This window comes from Protomyctophum bolini, assembly GCF_963924005.1.
Source record: "Protomyctophum bolini genome assembly, chromosome: 20".
Lineage (NCBI taxonomy): Eukaryota > Metazoa > Chordata > Actinopteri > Myctophiformes > Myctophidae > Protomyctophum > Protomyctophum bolini.
This window is the reverse complement of record NC_137881.1, coordinates 18,086,651-18,107,899: the sequence shown is the minus strand read 5'-3', so window position 1 is coordinate 18,107,899 and position 21,249 is coordinate 18,086,651. Positions and strand designations below refer to the sequence as shown.

The window sequence follows — 21,249 nt, the reverse complement described above, 5'->3', positions numbered from 1 at the left end:
TATGGCTAAAATGTTGAGCCCTTCCACAAAGGGCATTCCCAATTGGAATTAATGAGTTGAATAGTGCTTATGCTTACACTGACTTAAAAAAACATTTGTCGCCACAATTTGTCACTGTTCAACAGCATGGGGTGAAAATAATAGATTTTGGTCCATTAGTGTAATGGGTTATAAGGAATACACCAGAAAGAAATCATTCATAGTGACTGTAAGTGCTGCAAGGCTATAATTCATTTCACCATAACACAAAGGTAAATAAATACAATTCTCCATATTTGTCCAAGACTAACTTACACTTGGTCAAACGACAAAAAAAAAAGTTTAAGAGATATGTGACGTTTTTGCCATTCGACAAAGTTTAGATTAGCCTTGAGAGTCAGACGATACACAGTGAAACCCAGTGTTAATTTGCCCATTTGTACGGTAAGTCAGAGAGTGTACAACTGGAACCAAATGGACTGGATTACACTGTATAGACAATTTGGAAAGTCTGTCTAATGGCTTGCATGCAAACTGAGAGGAATGGACGGGCCAGGAGGAGACATCAGAAGACAAGACACTGGCAAGATGAAGAGAGAGAGAGAGATAAGTGTGAGTACACAGCCACTACCTTAATGAGCCGTCTCTTTATGAGCTGCTGGTCAGCAGAAAGAAAGCCATGATTGATCTTAGGGAAGACCATCTGAGCAGGTGTGTGAGGTCAAGAGGTCGTAGGTCAGAGATGAGAGAAGTTTGGCAGAAGGATGAAGACCCCAGTAGAAGAAGAAGAGCAGGAGGAAGGAAGGCAGTAGGTGAAAAAACAGAACAAATAGAATCTGTTAGAGAGGTCCGTGCCCTCTGAAACTCAATGCAGCGCCTTCACGGACGGACGGAGAAGTACACACTTTTCCACCACGGAGGCGGCTTGATTCCGGAAGTCTGGACTTGGTTTTTTGGAAACCAAAGCCCATAATTACCACCTCGGGGGTGCTGGGGGCGCCACACTGCGCTCACAGAACCAGGAAAAATGGGAATCTCTCCTCCTCTGTGAAAGCGCTGTCATCATCACAATAGCACGCGCTGCAAAGTCAGACCCTGGGAGCGGCACACTCAACATGGGCTGACCTCCTGAGGGGAGGTCATTTTTTAGCCTGGTTCCTTTCAAGGGAAATGTCCCACTAGTCAGCTAGTGTCCACTGAAATGATCCAGAATCATGCCTCCTTTCTGAAGTTCAAATGGGTGGCATGAAATCAGAAGTAATTGTAAGTGTATTTAACACAAACGACCACAGATTCAAAGCTAGAAGGTGAATTGTAGCTACAGTATGAGCTCATTTTAAGGTTTATCTACTTTGTTTGATCAATTATATATCACTACTTTTTTTTTTTTTTTTTTTTTTTTAGAAACAATGAATATTAGCCAGCTCAGGCCTTCTTAGTTTAGAGTGTGGATTCTGGTTCCAATCAGCTACACATTTACCGGGTTATAAAAATCTACCGATGGGGTAGATTTGTTCGATGGGGCTCTTGGCATCTACTGCCGGTAGCAGTGGGGAAGAGCATCGTTGATTGACTGGCCATGATTAATTGGATGGGGTTTCTTGCCTGGGTCTGCTCTATCATCAGGTCTTGCAGAGAGAACCTGACAGTGAATAATTTACTCCTGGCGTGTGCCGCCCCGAGGTCGGACTGAGCGGCAGCGAGGCTGCTGCCACCACCGACAAACCTTGACAGTGAGGATCTGATTGCTGTGCAAAGCAGCCAGCGTAGGGAGACCGGGCAATCCCTATAGGGGCACACAACAGAACAATGCACAACACACACATGACATTTAAAAAAAAAAGGAAAAACACATTACTTTAAAAAAGAGGACGTCAAGCACCCAAATTCCATCCTTGTTATACCAACTTCAGGATGTGGACTGGCCCAGTGTTTTATAATGGTGTGCCCACAATTACTTGGACATTTTTATAAAGTTTTTCAATTATTGGTTGTAAAACAGTGGGAACAGCTAAATGCTGGAAAAGGGTGAGATTTAAAAGAAATTTCATGGAATTGTCAAATGCCAACTACACAACAAACATTGCTGTCAAGCAATTCGTTTTGAGGGTTCTCGCTGACTCATGCCAAAGCCATTTCAACATAGACACAAACCGAATTGTTCATGCAAAGATGATTACAAAATAATAACTCCCATGGAACTTGCCACTTCCTTTTTCAACACATCTATCCAAATTCGCCCTATACCTCAATTTTTCCATGTAGCTAACCTATGCCCCAGGTAGGGTGTTAGATTGACTGTACAATGTCCATATGACAGTTGGCTAAGTAGCCATTTCCTACTGTAATACAAAGTACTGGTTGAGACAAGACAGAACACTTGTTAGAACGATTACTATAGAACTATAGAACAGATGATATAGCAAAAGTGGAATTCAGACGTTGACTGGAAATTCAATCAGATGGTTTCCCATTTCCTTGTCAAAAATCATAATGACAGTTGTGATCCACTCGTGAAAAATGAACCATGCAACCAACACACCATGCATTGCTTGTTAAGGGAAGAATAGTTTATAGATGAACGCTATAACTCTATAGTCAGTCCACTATATTTACCACATTTGGTCACAGATGGGCATTTGTATGTTCTGCCTGGTTAAACACATTCCTGTAATTTCCATTGACCCTCATCAGTCATTTTTGGGGGGAGACAGTCTATACTGTGATGACAATATGAATATATTTGTAGAAATATTTGATTCCGGTTTCCATAACATGAGGCCACTTACGACTGCCAGATGCTACAGGCATAAGGAGGGTTCCTAATACAGACGAGTGTCACGGTTTCATGCATTATGTTCAATAAAACATGAATCTGTAATATTATACAGAACATTGCTTATCAAAAAGATTGAACGTGATGTTGTCTATCTGGAGAATTTTTCATGTCACCAACGTTGGCCAATTCTGCAGATGTTCTGCCCAAGCAGGCATCTTAGCTCAGCAGCAGATATTGTAGCCCTTGTGCGGAGAACCCATGGGTTTGAATCCAATACATCTTACGAATTGCAAGGGCACAAATGTAATGCAAATTGATACAAATGCATGTGAATTTGTTTGTTTTGTAACACTCTTCTGAGTGTATTAAGTATTGGGGAGATTTTAATGAGCACTGACTTGAGTATTATTGTGCAATTATTATACTTTTCCATAGTTTAATTCACAGATGAATGTGCTGGAATGGGGCCATCGTTTACGTTACCCATAATTCAAAAATCATGGCTCATTAAGGACATGGTATTCAAGGCACTGGCTCAACTTTGCAGCATGAAAGACAAGAGGATTCTCTTACACTGCAGACAATGGCCACGCTGTGTGTAACTGGGATTGCCACACAAGTATTTCCCATCAAGCTATTTACAACCGCAGGCATCTTGAAGACAGAATGGGAGCCGGGCACACAAGTGCTGGATTAGCAGGCCGGGGCGAGGGGGTCGGGAGAGGGAGAGGGGTGCTTGACAATGCAAAGAGTCAGGGTATGGAAGTTTAGTGTTGCTTGACCCTTAACGTGCAGACTGGCAAATGTGACAGCTCGGCCGGGGCTCGAGACAGCTAGCTTTTTCTTTTGACGAATGGGTTTGATATATAGAGTACATTCACAACGGGAGACAGTGGATCTTGAGAAATACCCCCCCCCCCACCTTTCACAGCATGCCAGCGATGTGTGTAAACTCTTGTCGTACACGGTCAGCTGGCTCAGCCACGGGTTTAGCTCTCATCGACCTGGCTGACACCACCGGTGCATGTTCAGGTTTTGAGGGGCGTGACCGCGCATGCCGCGCAGGCGGATGATCATCTGACCAAAGCAACAACAACAAGCTTATACTGTATAGCTCAGGGGTGGTCAACTTTGACCATGGAGAGGGCCACTATATTTCCACACTCACTCCAGAGGGCCACATTGCTGTCGTAGCAAAAATAGCAGATCTACAAGCTCAAAACGTGTCGAATTGAAATCATGAATAATATTTTGCTATTTTTGAATTGGAATCCTGAAAATTTACATTTTTATGTCATTTCAAATGCCTTTAATGTATGTATATGTAGTGTAGTGTATGTAGCTTCTCCCGTCACTACAGGGGAATTAGATTTCTTGGTAGCGAATAGGTGTGGGTTTAGCTGCGACCCTGCATGGTCTCTGCACTGATGTGCAGTGTATTGTTATGGGTGACAATGGTAATGACATGGTGGTTGACAGAGAATCCTAACCATTCACAGACTGCTGTTTTGTTTCTCCCCGTTCCAAAACGGATGTTGGTTATGTGTTTGCCTGCAGCGGGATGACTGTGACCGTAGTAAACAAAAAAAACCCATATATGAGAACATTCAGAAACCGCTTGGCGTGGAACACAGGACAGATCCAATGTCGCTGCCACCACAATCAGCGCACGCATGCACGCACGCACCCCAGACCCCCACCCACATATTCCCAATATATGGATTTGATTATCTACTCAGATACATATGACTTAGTGTATTTAAGAATGGAACGTGGTGGAAAGTAACATGTCCACCACTGCAAGTACATTTGCTCAAGTACTCTATAAGTATAATTTGGAGGAAATTTTTACTATTTTCATTTTTCAATACTTACTTTACTTACTTATCTCAGAGGTAAATAATATACATGTAATACGTCTTTACGATAATTTGACAACTTTAGTATAGTATACTTTTCAGATTTAGATTATTACAAAACACACATTATCCACATAAGCTCTATTTTATACTTATGTTATTAAAGAAATAACAGATCTAAGCTCATAGATCAGTTCTTTTTTAAAGACATTGGTAGTTCTACTTTGGTAAGTATATTTTGATGCCAATACTTCTGTACTTAAACAGAGCATTTTCTATAATGTGGTATTTCTACTTTAACTTAAGTAAAATAAAATCTGAGTAATTCTTCCACCACTGGTTCCCTTTAGGCTTGGCATCTATCAACCACATTGTCAAACTCATCTAAAATCTAAATTTATTTCAGGGCTTCTGATTTCAGACAGCAGGATGGAAAGTGCGTCTTTGTTCGTGTAGTTGTGTGTACTGGAAATTGAATAATGGCCGTAACATTTTGGGGGAAGATTGCAAATTGGTCAAAATCCCAAGATCTGAACTTGAATAGTTAATGCCTGTGTCCAGTGCCAATGCACTGGACAAACCTCTGCAGTTCGATTTATTTTATCTAAAGGTTTTATTTTTTTTTACTGAATGGCCAACCAATTCACAAACCCCTTGTATTGTATGACAGCTGTAGCCGGTGCCATACTTTTAAAAGAACACACACCTTTATTACTGTTTGCCATTGCTAGCAACGGCAGTACATCTCAAAATGGGCTCTTGAGCAGGGGCCACACAGTTTGTGTGCACTCGTCAATGTATTATTTGCTGCCTGCTTACCCTTTGAACTTTCAGTCTCACCTTCGACTTTTACACTGACTAACTTCGTGACCCTGACATGTGGGGAACATGGAGAGACTGTCTGTAAGGACATTCTGGTGACCATGTGGTGTTGTCAAACTTCGGTGCAGGAAATGCCAAGTGTTTGTTTTGATCCCATTGACCCAATAAACACAGGCACGCACACATGTATGCAGACAGACGTGCACGCAGGCAGGCAGGCAGGCAGGCAGACAGACGCGCACGCAGGCAGGCAGGCAGGCAGACGCGCGCAGACAGACAGACAGACAGACAGACAATCTGTTGCGCACATTTTTGTCTGTAAAATCTAGGGTGAAGATTTTCAATAAGACTGAATATGTCTTCAACTGTTACAAATGGAATTTTGAAATATTTAAATAATACAAATATTGACAGTTTGCATAATTTGCATTTATATCGGTCCTTGCACAAAGTCAGTACTGGGACTGAAATTAGCCCACACTTCAGCTAACAAGAGTCAAGGTTAGGAGGAAAGTCTCCTATTTCACCTTCGTTCATTAAGAAACTCGTCATAATGCTGTTCCACTACATTTACCTCCTAATCTAATGTGCAAAGTCAATATGCTATCCCGAGAATTTAATGTGATTTGGTGGTGACCTAGAATGGTTATATGTCTCCAAAGCAAAACGTACGTGCATGTGTGCGTGCGTTACATTTTGCCTGTTAGGAGACATGTTTTCAATAATTGGAAGTTATTGAAATGATAAACAAATATTCTCTGTAAACTAGATAGGAACTGATTTCTGGTACATATTTGTTTACTCCTGATTCCCAAAAGCAAAAATGTATTTAAAAAAGGGGGGGTACAAATGATGGTGATTATTCAGTCTATGCAATTGTAATGATAACTCAATATATTTAGCACAATCAGAAAATACTCTCTAGGAGCTCGGAGCTCAGAAATATTACAATATTGTTTGTGGACCATTGGGCCATCAATCAAAGGGCTGGCTGGCTGTCATATGAGCGGTGTAATATTAGATCCGTGTCTTATTAACCGGGAGACCACAAATCACATTTTAGAGGGTTAGTGACTTGTGAATCACATCACATAGTGGTTCAATTTGCTCAGCCAGGTCAAGCCGAGTTGGAAGAAAAATATGGGGATAATCCGGTGACGTCTGCGTGGGATTCAGTACAGACGAGAGAGGGCTTCAGACAGAGGGACAAACTTCCCTGTTCTGTCAGTCATCTGTGCTCTCTGACCTCCACCGTGCTCTCTCTGCCCTGAGGGGGGAATCAATTACAGCCACTCTAAGTGACCATGACCCTCATCCAGGCGTCACCTGGATGATGGTGACGGATGCAGAGAAAATCAGCCCTGCGTCACAATAGTGCATGTGAAATGTGCTTTTTGTGTGCGATTTTCAGTTAATGCAATAAAGTTTAAACAAACATGTGGTAAAGTATGTTTTGGAAGAGGGCTAAATTGTCAGCCTTCAGCTGTGAAAAAAAAAAAAAAAAAAAGGCTGCTCACTCTGGCACAAATCAGCTCGCTCACTGCAAAGGCTCTGCGAGTGAGATGCAGTAATTCATTTTAGAGTTTGTCAAGCGAGGAAAAGCATTCACATCATCATCACTCAGAACGCGCGCCTTTATCGAAAATGTCAAACTGGCGAGCTGGAAATGATTAAAGGGCTGAATGTGCCGCTTTGCGTCGAGATTTGAAGTGAGTCATATGTAATTACAGAGACATGGATAACACTTAGGGTTTGATTACAGAAGATATTCTTGTTATCTTCACACAGTAACAATACACACTGGTGTGCCGACCTTGAACAATTTAGAGAGGGGTAAATAATTTACCAACTAGGGGCTAAAAAAATTAGATTAATATTGCATTTTAAAAGTATACCATCCCATGGTTTTCGAAGGTATTTGCCCTTTCGCCGAGCCACTCTTGATTTAGAAATTGAGTCGTGAAGTGCTTGTTGTGTTTGGCCAGAGGGGGAAAGAACAGTATCCAAGGAATCTCATGCATCTCAAACCTTTTACCCACAATTCTTCTGAGGGAGACATGCAGTAACACCAAGTTGCATTCGCCAGCCAATCATGAGAGTACAAGAAGTCAGCGTAAACCACATACCCGCGGTCCCTGGTCGCCTTGATCCCCCTGCAAACAGGCAGAAGGATTTTATTTAGTCTTGAAACACAAGGATCAACCAGACACTCAATGTACAGCATAGCACACGCCCACACTTGCAATCACATTCTCTTAATGATCGTATGCACGCACACGCACCCACGCACGCGCACACGCACCCACACGCACCTACACACCCACACACACACACACACACACACACACACACACACAGTGTGTTGACGCACACCAAAATCATAAGGGATAATTCAAAACACATTGATGAGGAAAAATAATACAGGCAGCCTCAAGTATTCATTGCGGTTGAGAGTAAAATCACTTATGATAACACAGACTGACATGAAAAGGGTATATGGGAGAGAGGGTGATGGTATTGGGTTTAGTAAAACATACTGCACTGTAGGCCCACTTTCCCTGACAGATGGATGCCTAAAACAGATCCCTAAAAAGATATCTCCCCTGCTTTTCTGGAGATTTGGACAACATCTTATACAGAACAATTCAGTGATATTTTGTTCTAATGTGTGTGCGTGCGTGCAAACATACAGTATATGTGAGCGTGTGCTTAGGATGCTTTTCCCCAATCAGCACTTGACGTGCCAACCTGCTGCTGAATTCCCAAGGTGTCCGAGAGTTGGGCTGCTTTTCTAAGAGTTTTGATTGGGTCAGATCACACAAAATGTTGTGCTATATATTCACCACACTTAACTCTCTCTATAAGCTGAGTTTTGCTTTAACAACATCTGTAAAATGAGCTGGTAAAAATAACAATGTACCACAGCTGTGAGCTTTTGCTCAAACAAGTGAATGTAATGCCTATGAACAATGTCCAAGTCTTGGTTTAATGAGAAAATAGTTTCTCAAGAAAATAGTGAATGACCATAGGATTGATGTAAACTTAAACAGTGGACTTTATTCAACTTGGGTGGGAGAGGGAACACAGTTTTTATCAAATTGTGGATGAAGAGGTTGAATGAGAGGAAAGAACATGGGCATGGTTATCAAGCATCAGTTATTCATTTACCTGTATGGAAAAGTTAACCTAGCTTTGAAAAAAATCTAGTTTTCTAAGGCATGCTCTCAGGATGGGAGAGTATATATTATTTCTACTTTACCAAATGCAGAACATCCCACTTGTTCTTTACAGGTTTCACAAAATCAGTATTAACTGATTTTGACCAGAGCGCTTTGTGAAAGACTGAAAGATTCTACAACCTTTTGCCATGACCAAGCACAAAAGAATGGTACGGTGTTAATTAAGTATGTCGCCCCTTTAGTGCCCTAAAAAAAGAGTCCATAGACTTGCCTCGCAAACGATTGTTGGACCTCAGACTTCATGTGGTCAGTCATCTACAGTATGACGTCAGTAATAGACATATAGTATCTATGATGATGTACAATGCCAAATTTGGGCAAGGTTTCTGCCTGATCAGAGCCCCATTGGCTTTGATTATTAAAGTTAAATGTTTAAAAACATAAAAGGTCTGTTCCAAGATGATGAGGTGCTGATCAGGCCAGCGGTTTGTGAGATTTGCTCCATACACACAGACACAAAAACATAGACCCTCTCATACTACAGGCTAGCCTCCCGCAGAGCCACGCCATAAACAGATGGGATGACAGGATTTCTATTTAGTTCCTATAGTACGTGTTGATGTCATTGACAGTCTGTGAAAAGTGCTTGCACACCCAATTTCTTTCCCAGCCTTCAAATTGTCCAGTAGTAAATTCGAGGCATGCACATTCTTTTAGATATCTGGTTTAGGAACGAGCGAGACAAACTGAGCCACTAATTTCCACTGTGTGTAAATGGTCAGACATCATCGACTGTGTAAATCAAGGGACCTTGTGTTTTTAATCTGCCCAAGCAAGAAGTATGCATGGTCACAGACGGGTCCCCAAAGTCGTGCAGACTTATAAAGAGACAGTGTGGTTATTTTCATGCCTGGACGCTGTATTATTGAGAAATGCTCAGAGAAGCATTTGAGGACGTAAGTTTGGGCTCTCTCGTGTAAGGTTAATGGTACTGTGCTGTGAATTTGTGATAAATGTATGGATTTGAATGTGCGCAGACTGGGACATGAGGAAATGTATGGAGGCTGGGACATGAGGAAATGTGTTGAGGCTGGGACATGAGGTTGCATTAGCAAATACATATATTTGTGTAGTTAGTCCAAAATACAAAAAAAAAATATATACATTGGAGAAATGGGTCAGGGATTTCGGGATAATAATTTCATTTATAAAATATCTCAACAATAAAAAAATAAAATAATAAAATCAAACTCATTAAACTCTTACCTTGTCACCCTGTGGACCAGGAGCCCCCTATTGAGAGAAAAGGAGACAAATAAAAAAACATTTCACCAGAGGTTTAAACTAAACTTCTTTGGGGAGACATAAGATTCCTAGCCACGCCAAATGATATACTGATTGCACCAGGAATGTCACAAACAACAAATCCAGTGCAATCAATCACACAAGTGAACCAGAAATTTTACAGAGTTGCCACGCAAGGCATGAATAGCACTAATTTCAGTCATTAATATTCTTAACATTGGTGAGGAAACACAGTTTCACGCCATATTGACTGGTAAGCTTATACAAACATACAATAAAATAAAATAATAAAATAATTAGACGAAATAAACTCCATGTTTACTCACGGGCACAACTCCAGTAATATCCAACCAAGTATTGAAGTACATCATAAAAACGTGCTCTGAATCATGGAAACTCTTGTGTTTTTCAGGATTTTTCTTTTTAATACACCACAGTTTTTGGTGAGGTAATTGGCTGTTCTGCATTCCAATTCATGTCAATCAATGGGCAATTGGCTCCCGGGTGGGCCATGTAAAAGGTCATGGGTGAACTAGAGTGTTTGATGGCGGGGTGTGCATCCATATGCTCAATATTAAAGGCTAATGAGCTTGTGTTGTTCTAACCCAATATTTTAAACTTTCAGTACAAGGATCCAGCATGCTTTTTTGGATTTCTCCTTCACAGAGGCTGTGATCTGGGGGGAAAAGTAAAAAAGAAGCTTATAAAATACGCTTGCAAATACATTAGATCTGTAGCGATCCTGAGATCAGAGATGATGAAGAAAGGCAGCTCTAGCCTTTTTATCAATGTCCATCCACCTAACATCATATAACAGTTTTCATGGTTCATGGTTTCTGTAACAAAGTTTTAAAAAGGGACAGGCCTTGCCAACAGTAAGATTAATAAAAATATGTTTGGTTTGTGTCCATATTTTGACCGCACACACACACACACCCCCACAGAGAGAGAGAGAGAGAGAGAGAGAGAGAGAGAGAGAACACTGTAATCCTTCAATTGATGGTATTAGAAGAAGATCTGTGTTTTTAGGCTTTTCCCCGTGTACAAGTCCAATGACCCAGAATAGGCCTGTACAGTCAGCCCCTGCGGTACGCTGGCACTCAATCCAACAGTATGAAAATGGAAGCACTCCAGAGGTATTCCAGCCACTTTCCTCAGCCAAGTAGTACAGAACGCCGCACTGGGGAAAGTGGGTGCCAGCCAGGTCTTTGCCCTTTCAGCCTCTCGGGTGGGTATTTTCTGATATGCAACTACCTGGTCATTGAATGTACGTACAGCTAGTGCATTAAATGCAGTAGTGTGCGTAAAGCTCATGCTGTTTTGCCTCGGGTTACCACAAAGTAGTGACCTCATGCAGTGCACGCGGGTATGTTTTTGCATTCTCCCATCAATGCTAATCTGGGGCAGCTGTGTGGTTGTGGTTGATAGGTGTCTGAGTAACCCAACTCTTTATTCTACCCAAATCCCCATGCAGCAAGCTATAGCAGGGTACAGGGTAGACTCATACAATGGGGGGGCTTATGGGAAATGTAGTTTGAATTTGGTCCTGTTTTTAGCTAGGCATTTACACTTGTAAACACAAAATAGTGTCATTATGAAAACATTATTTATGATTACAGTCCCCTGAGGCTGAATCACAGATTGGGAGGATCTACTGGAAACGGTTGTGACTTTTTACTTCAACACGAATCTAGAACCATACCAGAGGCTTTGGATGGTTAACAAGTTTCCAGTCTGGTTCTCCAACAGGAATGCAGCCAAATGGGTCAACGCTGTAACAGTACTGACAAACATTGAGCACAACAACTATGTGGCTGATAGCGACATTGTGAAGTCTACAACTAGGGATGCACCGACATGGAAATTATCTGCCGATACCGATGTCGTATCAATACATAACTTGAATCCTGAACATACAGCTATAGCTGTAGCTGAAAAATTAGTTTATATTTTTTCTAGCATTACACTGCTAATGTTACTGTATATTTGATATATTTTACGGAATGCATTGTTAAACAGATTCTGGCCAGCAGAAGATAGTGGAAAGTAATTGAACAGCACTCACATTAGATGAAATGAGATTTGTGAGTGTGTGTGTGTGTGTGTGTGTGTGTGTGTGTGTGTGTGTGTGTGTGTGTGTGTGTAGCTGTGTGTGCACGTGTGTGCATGCGTGGGGGGAGACATTTTGGGGGGGTAGACATTGACCTATGGAAAGTTATTAGAAAGCACACTGAGTGTTGCACTTCCATAAAAGGGCAAAAGAACATGATATTTTGCTTACTGTGGAAAGAAATGAAAATAACGAAAATGGGTCCACATGCGTTCACGATATATTTCAAACGAGTTTTGATTAAAAAAAGACGTAGGAGTGATGATGAACTTGTCAAAGTTGTTAAGCATCCATGCTTATAGTTTGGCAAGAGACGGGAGAGCTGTGATGTACCAATATATCATGTTCCCATAAATAGCAACCGTCACTAAATCCATGAAGCATCAACAGTATGAATCGAAAAACGGAAACTTCACAACAGTTGATTTGTGCTTCCACTTGGCATATGCTGCTTCGAGTACACTGAACCATATACCGTACTGTATGCTCCATCTATCAGGCTTTTACCCAGAAAAAACATAGTTTTTTTCTGGTCGCAGTACATCTGGAAGTGCTTCCACTACACAGCCTGCACCTGCTCATTATACAGCCCATCACTTGCACATCATTGGGACAGGCAGGCGTCCACTGGAGCTTGTCCAAAACAAGGTTTGGGCGAATACAGTCATGGTCTTTCATAGAGACAATTAAACAGTCCTCTAGCTGTGAGAATATTGGGAAGGGTTTAAGTACACTTTGGGATACTGCTATGGTGCACATAAGTCAATGTAATCTCTGCAGGCCTGTCGTTGCAGTGTGCCCCCGAGGAACACTTTTTAATCAGCATTTGTGCTTGTTAATTGCATCCTTTACGGCTTTCACACTTCCTTTTATCCATGGCCTGCAGGCATCCAGAAGGCATTCCACGGCTCATCGAGTTAATAATAATAATAATAATACATTTTATTTGTAACTTAATGTCTCGTTTAAATTCCTCAACATACAGTGTCCTACGAAGTTATACATAACACACTTACACATTGATTATGCAATGTCTAGGCTGTCTATGATCTACACTGCAGTATGATGCATCGTAATGTCTAATTTCATGCACATGCCCGCTGCTGACCTATGTCTAACCTCCTGTACCTGCTGGTCTATGTAGAAATGTTGTATTTATTTTCCCCTTTGCTCTCCCTCTTTTGTTCTTTCTGGAAATAACGATGGAGCTTGTACAAAGAAAAACTTTACACCTGTAAACTGTGATGTGACAATAAAGTTGATTCTGAATCAGATTCTAATCGATAACAAGAACAAAGGTCTAGAGGTGCTCATTATAGAGCAGTGGGCCCAGGTCTTTCCAACTAAAACTAGAGGCATCCAACTCTAAGAACTGATCAAAATGTTATGCAACACGTTGACTGTAAGCCTCACATTGCCCATCGCTTGATCTTTGGCAAATGTGTGGTTGTGCCTAAGGAAATGTTAGGAGTACTGATCAAACTCTCAACCCTCCCAAACTAGATGATTTATGACAGAACTTGTGTTATCTTCAGATTAATGCCGGACCACTGCATCAGCTCTTTCCCTGTCCAGATACACAAACTCACTGCTGATCTGGAGCCAAACCGTGGCCACTGTCTCCGCCGGTGGCCCTGACATGAGCAGCCGGTTAAAAAGAGGAAATCCTTGGCACCCATCAAAGAGTGTCGAGATGACAGATGAAAAGGTTTGCAAAGTGGAACATGAAACGCACAAAGAACAGAGGCCAAAACCACAGACGAAGCTCAAATCTGATGTTACTTATGTCATTTTATCACTTTGAAACAGGGAATGACGTTCAGTAAAGTCATTGTGGTGCTTGTTCAGTTAGCCTGATTTGATGTCCTTGTGCAGCTGGTTGAATTATAATGTGGCGTTTTATCTTTGTGTTGTGATGGCCTGAAATAGCTAATGGAACCATTATGATTTATTTATTCAGCTTTCAGGGAATATAGGAAACTTTGTCCTACACAAACATTAAATTCCCATTGACAATGAATGGAGAATTTTACGTCATAGTGTCTGAGCAAATAGGAATAGTGTCTATTTTATGTCATGACGATGTATGATGATAAGAGCGCCCCTCACTTCACACAGGTGTGATTTTTTAAATTATAAATGGACTGCATTATGGCAATGTGGCTGTAATTTGTGCGACAACACTGGCTGTAACAAACAATCCCTAAATAATTGATTGGATTATAATTGTTTCTCCATTTTTCCCTTTGTTCTAGTTCAAGAGGCAGATCCCTGTTGCACTGACCTGTAATCAACCACGTGTGACAGATTAATTCACTGACACTGAAAGGGCCTCGCTTCTGTCAGCCATATTTCCTTCTTCTCAGAGAAGCCAGGGCGCTTAGCATCCATATTTCACTTGCCTATTCTCCTGCAATTTTCACAGAACATGATGGATGAAAGTTTGACAGCACTCGCCTGACTCCGCAGTGCGACGGGCCTGGATCCCTTCCACTATAGTTTCACTGTTGTTGACATGAGCAAAAATCATTCTTGTGGGTTTGGCCATGAGATGCCGGCGTGTGATGCTCTGAGGCAATCCCCCTAATCCAGAGAGATGCATGAAGTTAGGAGTGAAAGATCTGCGTCTGACTTCTGTCTGGACTGAGCTGTGTTGATTTTCATCGCAGCGACCTGTTAAATGTGTCGAGATCCAGCAAATCAATCCATCAAGCGGAGCTTGCGTCCATGTGATGTGAAGCCGTGCCAACTGGGCTGGCTGCAGTCGTCGTAGCCCAAACTGCTGGCCACATGGAATCAATCACTTTATCCCAGAGAATTGGCATCCCTTAAAACGCTGGCCAATGACTACTGCTTTTACAACCTCTTTCTTTACAGCCATACCTCTTTCCCACAAGTTTAATCACACGTGTGTGCGCACAGGAAGTTTAACAACGCGCGGCCTGAGGCTACAGGGTGTTGACAGCGAATGACAATTGAAACAGAGTGTTCAGGTGAAGACTGTTGGTCAGTTTGCCCGCAGAAATTAAACTATAAAAAGGGTTATCCTTTACGGCACCCTTCTTTGCAATCAGCTCATCTTGCAGACTTTTTCCAAAGCACGTTATACAGTATGCATGCTTCTTGTTATTAATCGAAGACAGTTTGGAAACTTGACAGAGGTTATAGTTCAATACACTGGTGCAGTTCTTAACCGCTTAACCCCTATATACGTCGTTGTCCGGGTTCCACCAGGGGTCTATACTTAGCCCCCTCCTTTATTCCCTGTACGCCAAATTTATTAGTCGGAAATTGCAGATATAAAAGTTCACAATGCGTCGCAAGACGATGCATGTGAATGCATGTTGGCCTATTATGACATGGCCAGAATAGTGACACTATCACACAGTTCAAATCACACTGTGGACATTGATCAATCTCATCTCAGAGATTCTCACAAGGAATCTTCTCACAATCATCCCAGGTCTCCCTCGAGAACGTCTTAAGGCTGTGTACACAGTACAGCACAAGCATGACCCCCCCCCCCCCCAACCTTCTCAACAATTCCCGTAAGCCCCTCTTTCAGCCACATGAGCGCGGTGCCATTAGGTTTCTTCTAGATAAACAAACACACCGATTAGAGTGATAGAAGAGCGGAGGTGGTGGTAATTGCAAAAAGCCCATACAGCCGTTTCCGGCCAATGGCTCTGATGTGGCTGTGGGGATCCTTGGAAAGAGAAACCTCTGTTGAATTCCATACAATGTGCACAAGCATGGAACAGACTAAAAGAGGTCCAAATTAAAAAAGAAAACAATATAAAAAATACAAAAAAATACAAAAAAGTATCCCAATCCCACTGGTCCATCTGTGAGTTCTGCATGGGAACCTCAATCATATTACTGTGCGCCCCAGGGGGAACTTTTTTCAAGGCAAGGAGACTAATGGGGGACAGGGATGTGAGCAATCAGAGCAGAATGGGCAGGAATGGATGACCACAAGTGGCTGGTGCTCGTCGGGAGAATCTGGACGCAAGGGGTTAGGCCAGGATAGGAAAACCACACTGGAAAACTGACTTGGGAATGGCATCTGGTTCCCATATCCACAGTGTATCACAATTAGCCAGCATAAAATGACTTTAATGTGTGTGTGTGTGTGTGTGTGTGTGTGTGTGTGTGTGTGTGTGTGTGTGTGTGTGTGTGTGTGCATGTGTGCGGGTGTGTGTATGTGCGCGAGCGAGTGTGTGACAACTACAAGCGGCCATGTGTGTGTGACTGCACGTGTCCATGTTTGTCAGGGTGAGGTGTATTCTATTTTTATCATTTATCTGTCATCATGCATGCACCCATACACGTATGAATGAAGGAGTACATGCCACACAGTAACTACGAGGGCATGACGTCTGATTTATACTAGTTGCGTGTTGCTGTCGCATACCAGAAATAGCCGAACAACAAGCTCACAATGTGTTGCACTGAGATGCATTGTGAGCTTGTAGATTGTCTGGTATATGACATGTCGCACAGTATAAATCAGGCATTATAACTAGCAGTGTTGTGGTGGGCCTGGTTAGTCGGTCAGTCAGCCTAATCTAATGCATAACCTTGTGATCAGGGAGATACTAACTATAGACGCCAGTGATGTGTGTCCAGAGGGATGGTCACTTGACTGCTGCGAGGAAGGACAGTTCATTTCTGAACACTATCATTTACCAATATCAGTCAGCACAAGGTCTCAGACATTTATGTAATGTGAGTAGAAGGGGCGAGATCATCTGCACCATCTTTTGACAGCTCATGATGGAAGAGTATATGCATGAAACTAGACGGAAAAAGAAAAAAACTCAGTTAAGGAACATAGATTTTTAGTACCAGATTCTTTGCCACGTTTTGACCCATAAAGCGCACGTACAAAAAAAAAAGCCATAATCAAGGGAGAATACGCCAGAACGGACGTGATTACTTGTTCTTCATAGAAATAAATTTTGGCCAACCACAACCACATATGGGGCAGAATGGGTTACTGTTCTACGTTCTTCATCATTTGACATGAGATGGGGGAATTTTTTTCCTCGCAATCAAAAATCTGTTAACTTTGGTGTACAAAGTGCACTCCTTGTCCGTGCTTAAAGACTGAGTGCCACAGACCTCCGAAATAATGATCATTGGGTGTTATTGTTATATATCCTGTGCATATCCAACAGTTCATAAAAACGTCTGGCCTTCACTTTGCCCACTATAGTCTCACCATAGGACTTCTCTATCTTCCTCCATCCATCCATCCATCTTCAACCGCTAATCCGTAGTCGGGTCGCGGGGGCAACAGCTCCACCAGAGTGTTCCAAACTTCCCTCTACAGAGCAACATTAGTGACTTCCTCCTGGGGGATCCCGAGACGTCCCAAGGCCAGTGAGTCGATGTATTTCCTCCAACTGCACCTTGGCCTGCATTGGGGTCTCCTCCCAGTGGGACGTGCCTCGAGGACCTCCCTATGGAAGACGCCCGAGAGGCATCCTAACCAGATGCCCGAACAACCTAAGCTGGCTCCTTTCCAGGCGAAGGAGCAGCGGTTCTACTCCGAGTCTCTCTCGTGTGACTGAACTTCTCACCCTATCTCTAAGGGAGATGCCAGCCACCCGTCGAAGAAAACTCATTTTGGCCACTTGTATTCGCGACCTTATTCTTTCGGTCATAACCCACACTTCATGACCATAGGTGAGAGTAGGAATGAAGATTGCTCGGTAGACAGAGAGCTTTGCCTTCTGGCTCAACTCTCTAAGCATCAAAAGTAGCAGATCCACAAGTTCAAAACGAGGCACGAAGCGACGTATTTTGAGCATGTCGATCTGCTACTTTTGAATTTTGAATTCTGAAGAGTGTGTGGTTTCTACCCGACAGAGACAACGTACTGTATGGCAAAGGTCAAGGTCAAGTGGGTCAGGTATTGATTAACACATTGTTCTAAACTATTCGTCACATAGAAGTATCAGACTGATGGCATTTCAAGGCTCGATCAACTCATTTCACTTTGCATTTCCCTAGAATTTAGAGTGTAAAAATGCACCCATGAATTAACACTTAACACTCAGCATTTCACAGTATAGATGACATGAGATAATGATGTAAACTGACTTTGGCATGTTACGTTTCAACTGTGTACACCTCCAGGTTGCCCTTCTTTGATGTGTGACATTTTCAGAACCAGAAGAATAGAGACCGCACACAAATGTATTATATTAGCAATGCTAATATAATACATTTGTGTGCGGCCGCTAATTTAGCAGAACAATGGATTGTGCCTGCACAGTGCACACTGGATCATTTATTATAAATTATTACCACTTTGGTGGTAATATAATAAATTTCCATGGGAACAATGATTCAATGTGTGGACTGTATTTTTGGGTTTTCATATGCTCTTCTGTTCAGCACCTGGCCTTTTTATCATTTGGATGTGCGTGCCTTCGTAAACGTTTCACATTTTCATAACCACCCGCAGGTTCTTTTCCTGATTTTATCACTTTGCCTTCCCACTTTGATTATTCAACAATAAACTACATTTGGCGCTAGGGGTACTCAGCATTTACCTCATCAAATCAGATGAGCGAAGCTTCTCATGCTGAGGGGCACAGCAACACGGGCAGACGACCAGTGGTGGACAAAGTACTCAACCCCAGTAATTAAGTCAGAGTTCAGATACTCGTGTTATAACAATCAGAACCATAAAACTATATGTCTGAGTTATATTAAATTAAGTAAAGAAATAAAGGGCCTGGACCTGCAACTGTAAATCTTTACACTGGAAACGAACTAGAGCAAAAAGAAAACACAAATTAAATTTCAATATTTATCTGATAATAATACAAATTGAACAATCAATCTCTTTTCAAAATGGAAATTAAATGTTCACTTCACGTCCCTTTAAAGGTGTCCCAGAGTCAAGTATCGCCAAAGTATCTCAAAAAAGTAATCCAAGTAAACCAAGTAAGTAAGTCCAATAAAGTATTCCCCAAAGTAAAATTTACAAAACAAAAAGGCAATAATGCATTGCTTACTGAAAAAAGAAAATGTATCCTCCTCTCCCAACCTTCATGTTAGGAGTTCTCAGCTGGTTCCTTTGTTCACAAACACTGAATTGTTTGATTAGAGCAGTAAGCCTCATGTGCAACCAAACTTTCTCTCTCCCCCTAAACAAAGTTCTTCGGTAGTTGATTAAAGTCATATAGTCAAATAATAATAATCTTACCAGTACAAATACTGTTACTCAAGTAAAGATACACTCAAACAATGTCCAGTACAATGTACATTTACATAATACATCTACTTTGTTACTGTCCACCACTGCAGAGCTGACCAAAAGGTCAACCTCCTCAGGCTCCACTAGCCTGGAGAGACCAAGTCAACACTGTCAAGTCAAATAGATGCACCTAGATGCCACTCTGTTCTGACAACCAATACCAGAGGGTGTACATACATTATTGTATCTCTGTGGCAGACAGGACACTGCTTTATGGCTATTGTATGTACAGTATGCACCTCACCGTGGCATCATGTTAAGTCTACTAATAGGCCTACAAGTCTACATGAACCGTATCGCCCCTGTTCTGGGGGCAAACATTCCGCGAAAAGATCACATCTACAAGCTCAACACGCTGTGAATCTTGTAGCTTGGCTATTTTGGGCGAAAAGCTCAGAGCTGAGGGATAAAGGAGGGGGCCTTAGTAGACCCCTCTGGGACTCAAGATGGGTCAATGAAGTATAATAGAGTTTAAGTGGTTAATTAATTAAAAGCACGCATGAGTCGAGCAGAGTCAAAGGTGTCCTTCTGGGTCACGTATGGCCTCTCGCTTGGATAGTCACGGCATCCCTTCCACTTCCTCCTCGGAAGCAAAAGTGATCAAAGTCCAGCTGGAGTATGTTTTATTAACAGGTGTGGAGCTGCGCTGCGTAGCAGATGAGGATGAGGGGAAAGTGGAAAGGGGGAGCGGGGCTCCATGTGTCACCCCATGCGCCTATAATCTCTGCTACGGCAGCTGCATAATTCATACATCATAACAGATCATCCTCAAACCGGCGATTTGGTTGCATCACAACTCCTTCCTTGCAGAAGCAGCCAGGTGGAAACTGCATGGCAACATTGGTGCATCAGAGCATCACACACTTCCCTGGTGGGTGGAATTTGAGTCACACTCTGACTCTTCAAGACACAGCTTCAGGTGACTGCAAAACCAACCCCACCGCCAGGGAGCACGCAGTACCACACACAAAGTTGTCCGGAAGTATGTGCATTGCAGCATTAATTCAGCTCATGTGAAGTGCCCCAATATAGGAGGCAAGGTTTCAACTTGTGTTGGGTTCAAATGTTTGTGACAAACGGAAAGAATGTCCCACTTAGACCGTCTAAGTGGGACATTCTTTCCGTGTATCATTGCAGGCAAATACGTTGCCTGCGACCATGGGACCCGTTTCTGAATCGGTCTATAGACACATACTTTAGGTGGACACTGACAGGTGCTTTAGCACTGTGCCACATTGCATTGATATGGCATCAAGATAAAGTTGAACGTACAAACTGTGGCAAGATGGAGAAACTCAAGCCTCCAAGTGAGCTGAAGTTGAGAGGCAACATTGAAGAAAAAAAAACATTTCAGCAATGGACAATGGACATAGATGGGGATAATGGACTAGTGTCTTTTATCCTTTGAACTGAAAACGCCCTGTGCTGAAGAGTGGAGCCATCAGGTGGTGTTGGTGGAGGAAACGAGAGAGAGCTGCCTCAGGGGTGGTGTTTTATGCCTGATTTGGTGCTAAATGGTGTGCATTCAACACTGGCTGCTTCCCTGGGCTTGTGTTCTAACACCACAGGAGCTTCCCTGTATAGTTCGCTTGAAGGCTCCAAAGAGAGAGAATTGGGAAAAGATCAAAATAGGAGAAGCTATATGAGGCAATAGTTTTAGCCTCGATATCCCTGTCGTCCCTCAGTCAACCTCAATTCATGGACGACGCATAACCCCTACTACATTTTTTTAATTCCCTTACTGCTGGTTTAAAATCAGCAACTCAGCCCCATCTACCGTAGAACTCTTCTATTAATATCTTTTTTCCAAACTGTCGTTGGAGGACAAGTGAAGATAACCTCACACATTCCCCTGTAATAGGCCAATTGTCGACTGACCCCAGTGCTTCCATGCAAACTTTACACAGAATGTCAGGCGTTGGAAAAAGAAAGGGAAATGAAAA

The 21,249-nt window shown here is 42.3% G+C and overlaps 1 protein-coding gene across 1 annotated transcript in view; it reads right to left on the bottom strand.

Annotated features, from left to right (window-relative positions):
* Positions 1 to 21,249, bottom strand: part of col25a1 (collagen type XXV alpha 1 chain) — a 181,992-nt gene that overhangs the window by 53,145 nt on the left and 107,598 nt on the right. Inside the window, exons 4-6 of the mRNA XM_080791994.1 lie at positions 9,885 to 9,911; positions 7,566 to 7,592; positions 611 to 682 (exon numbers count right to left, since the gene is read on the bottom strand). Coding sequence (XP_080648120.1) covers positions 611 to 682; positions 7,566 to 7,592; positions 9,885 to 9,911 — 126 coding nt within the window. The remainder of the gene's footprint in view (positions 1 to 610; positions 683 to 7,565; positions 7,593 to 9,884; positions 9,912 to 21,249) is intronic.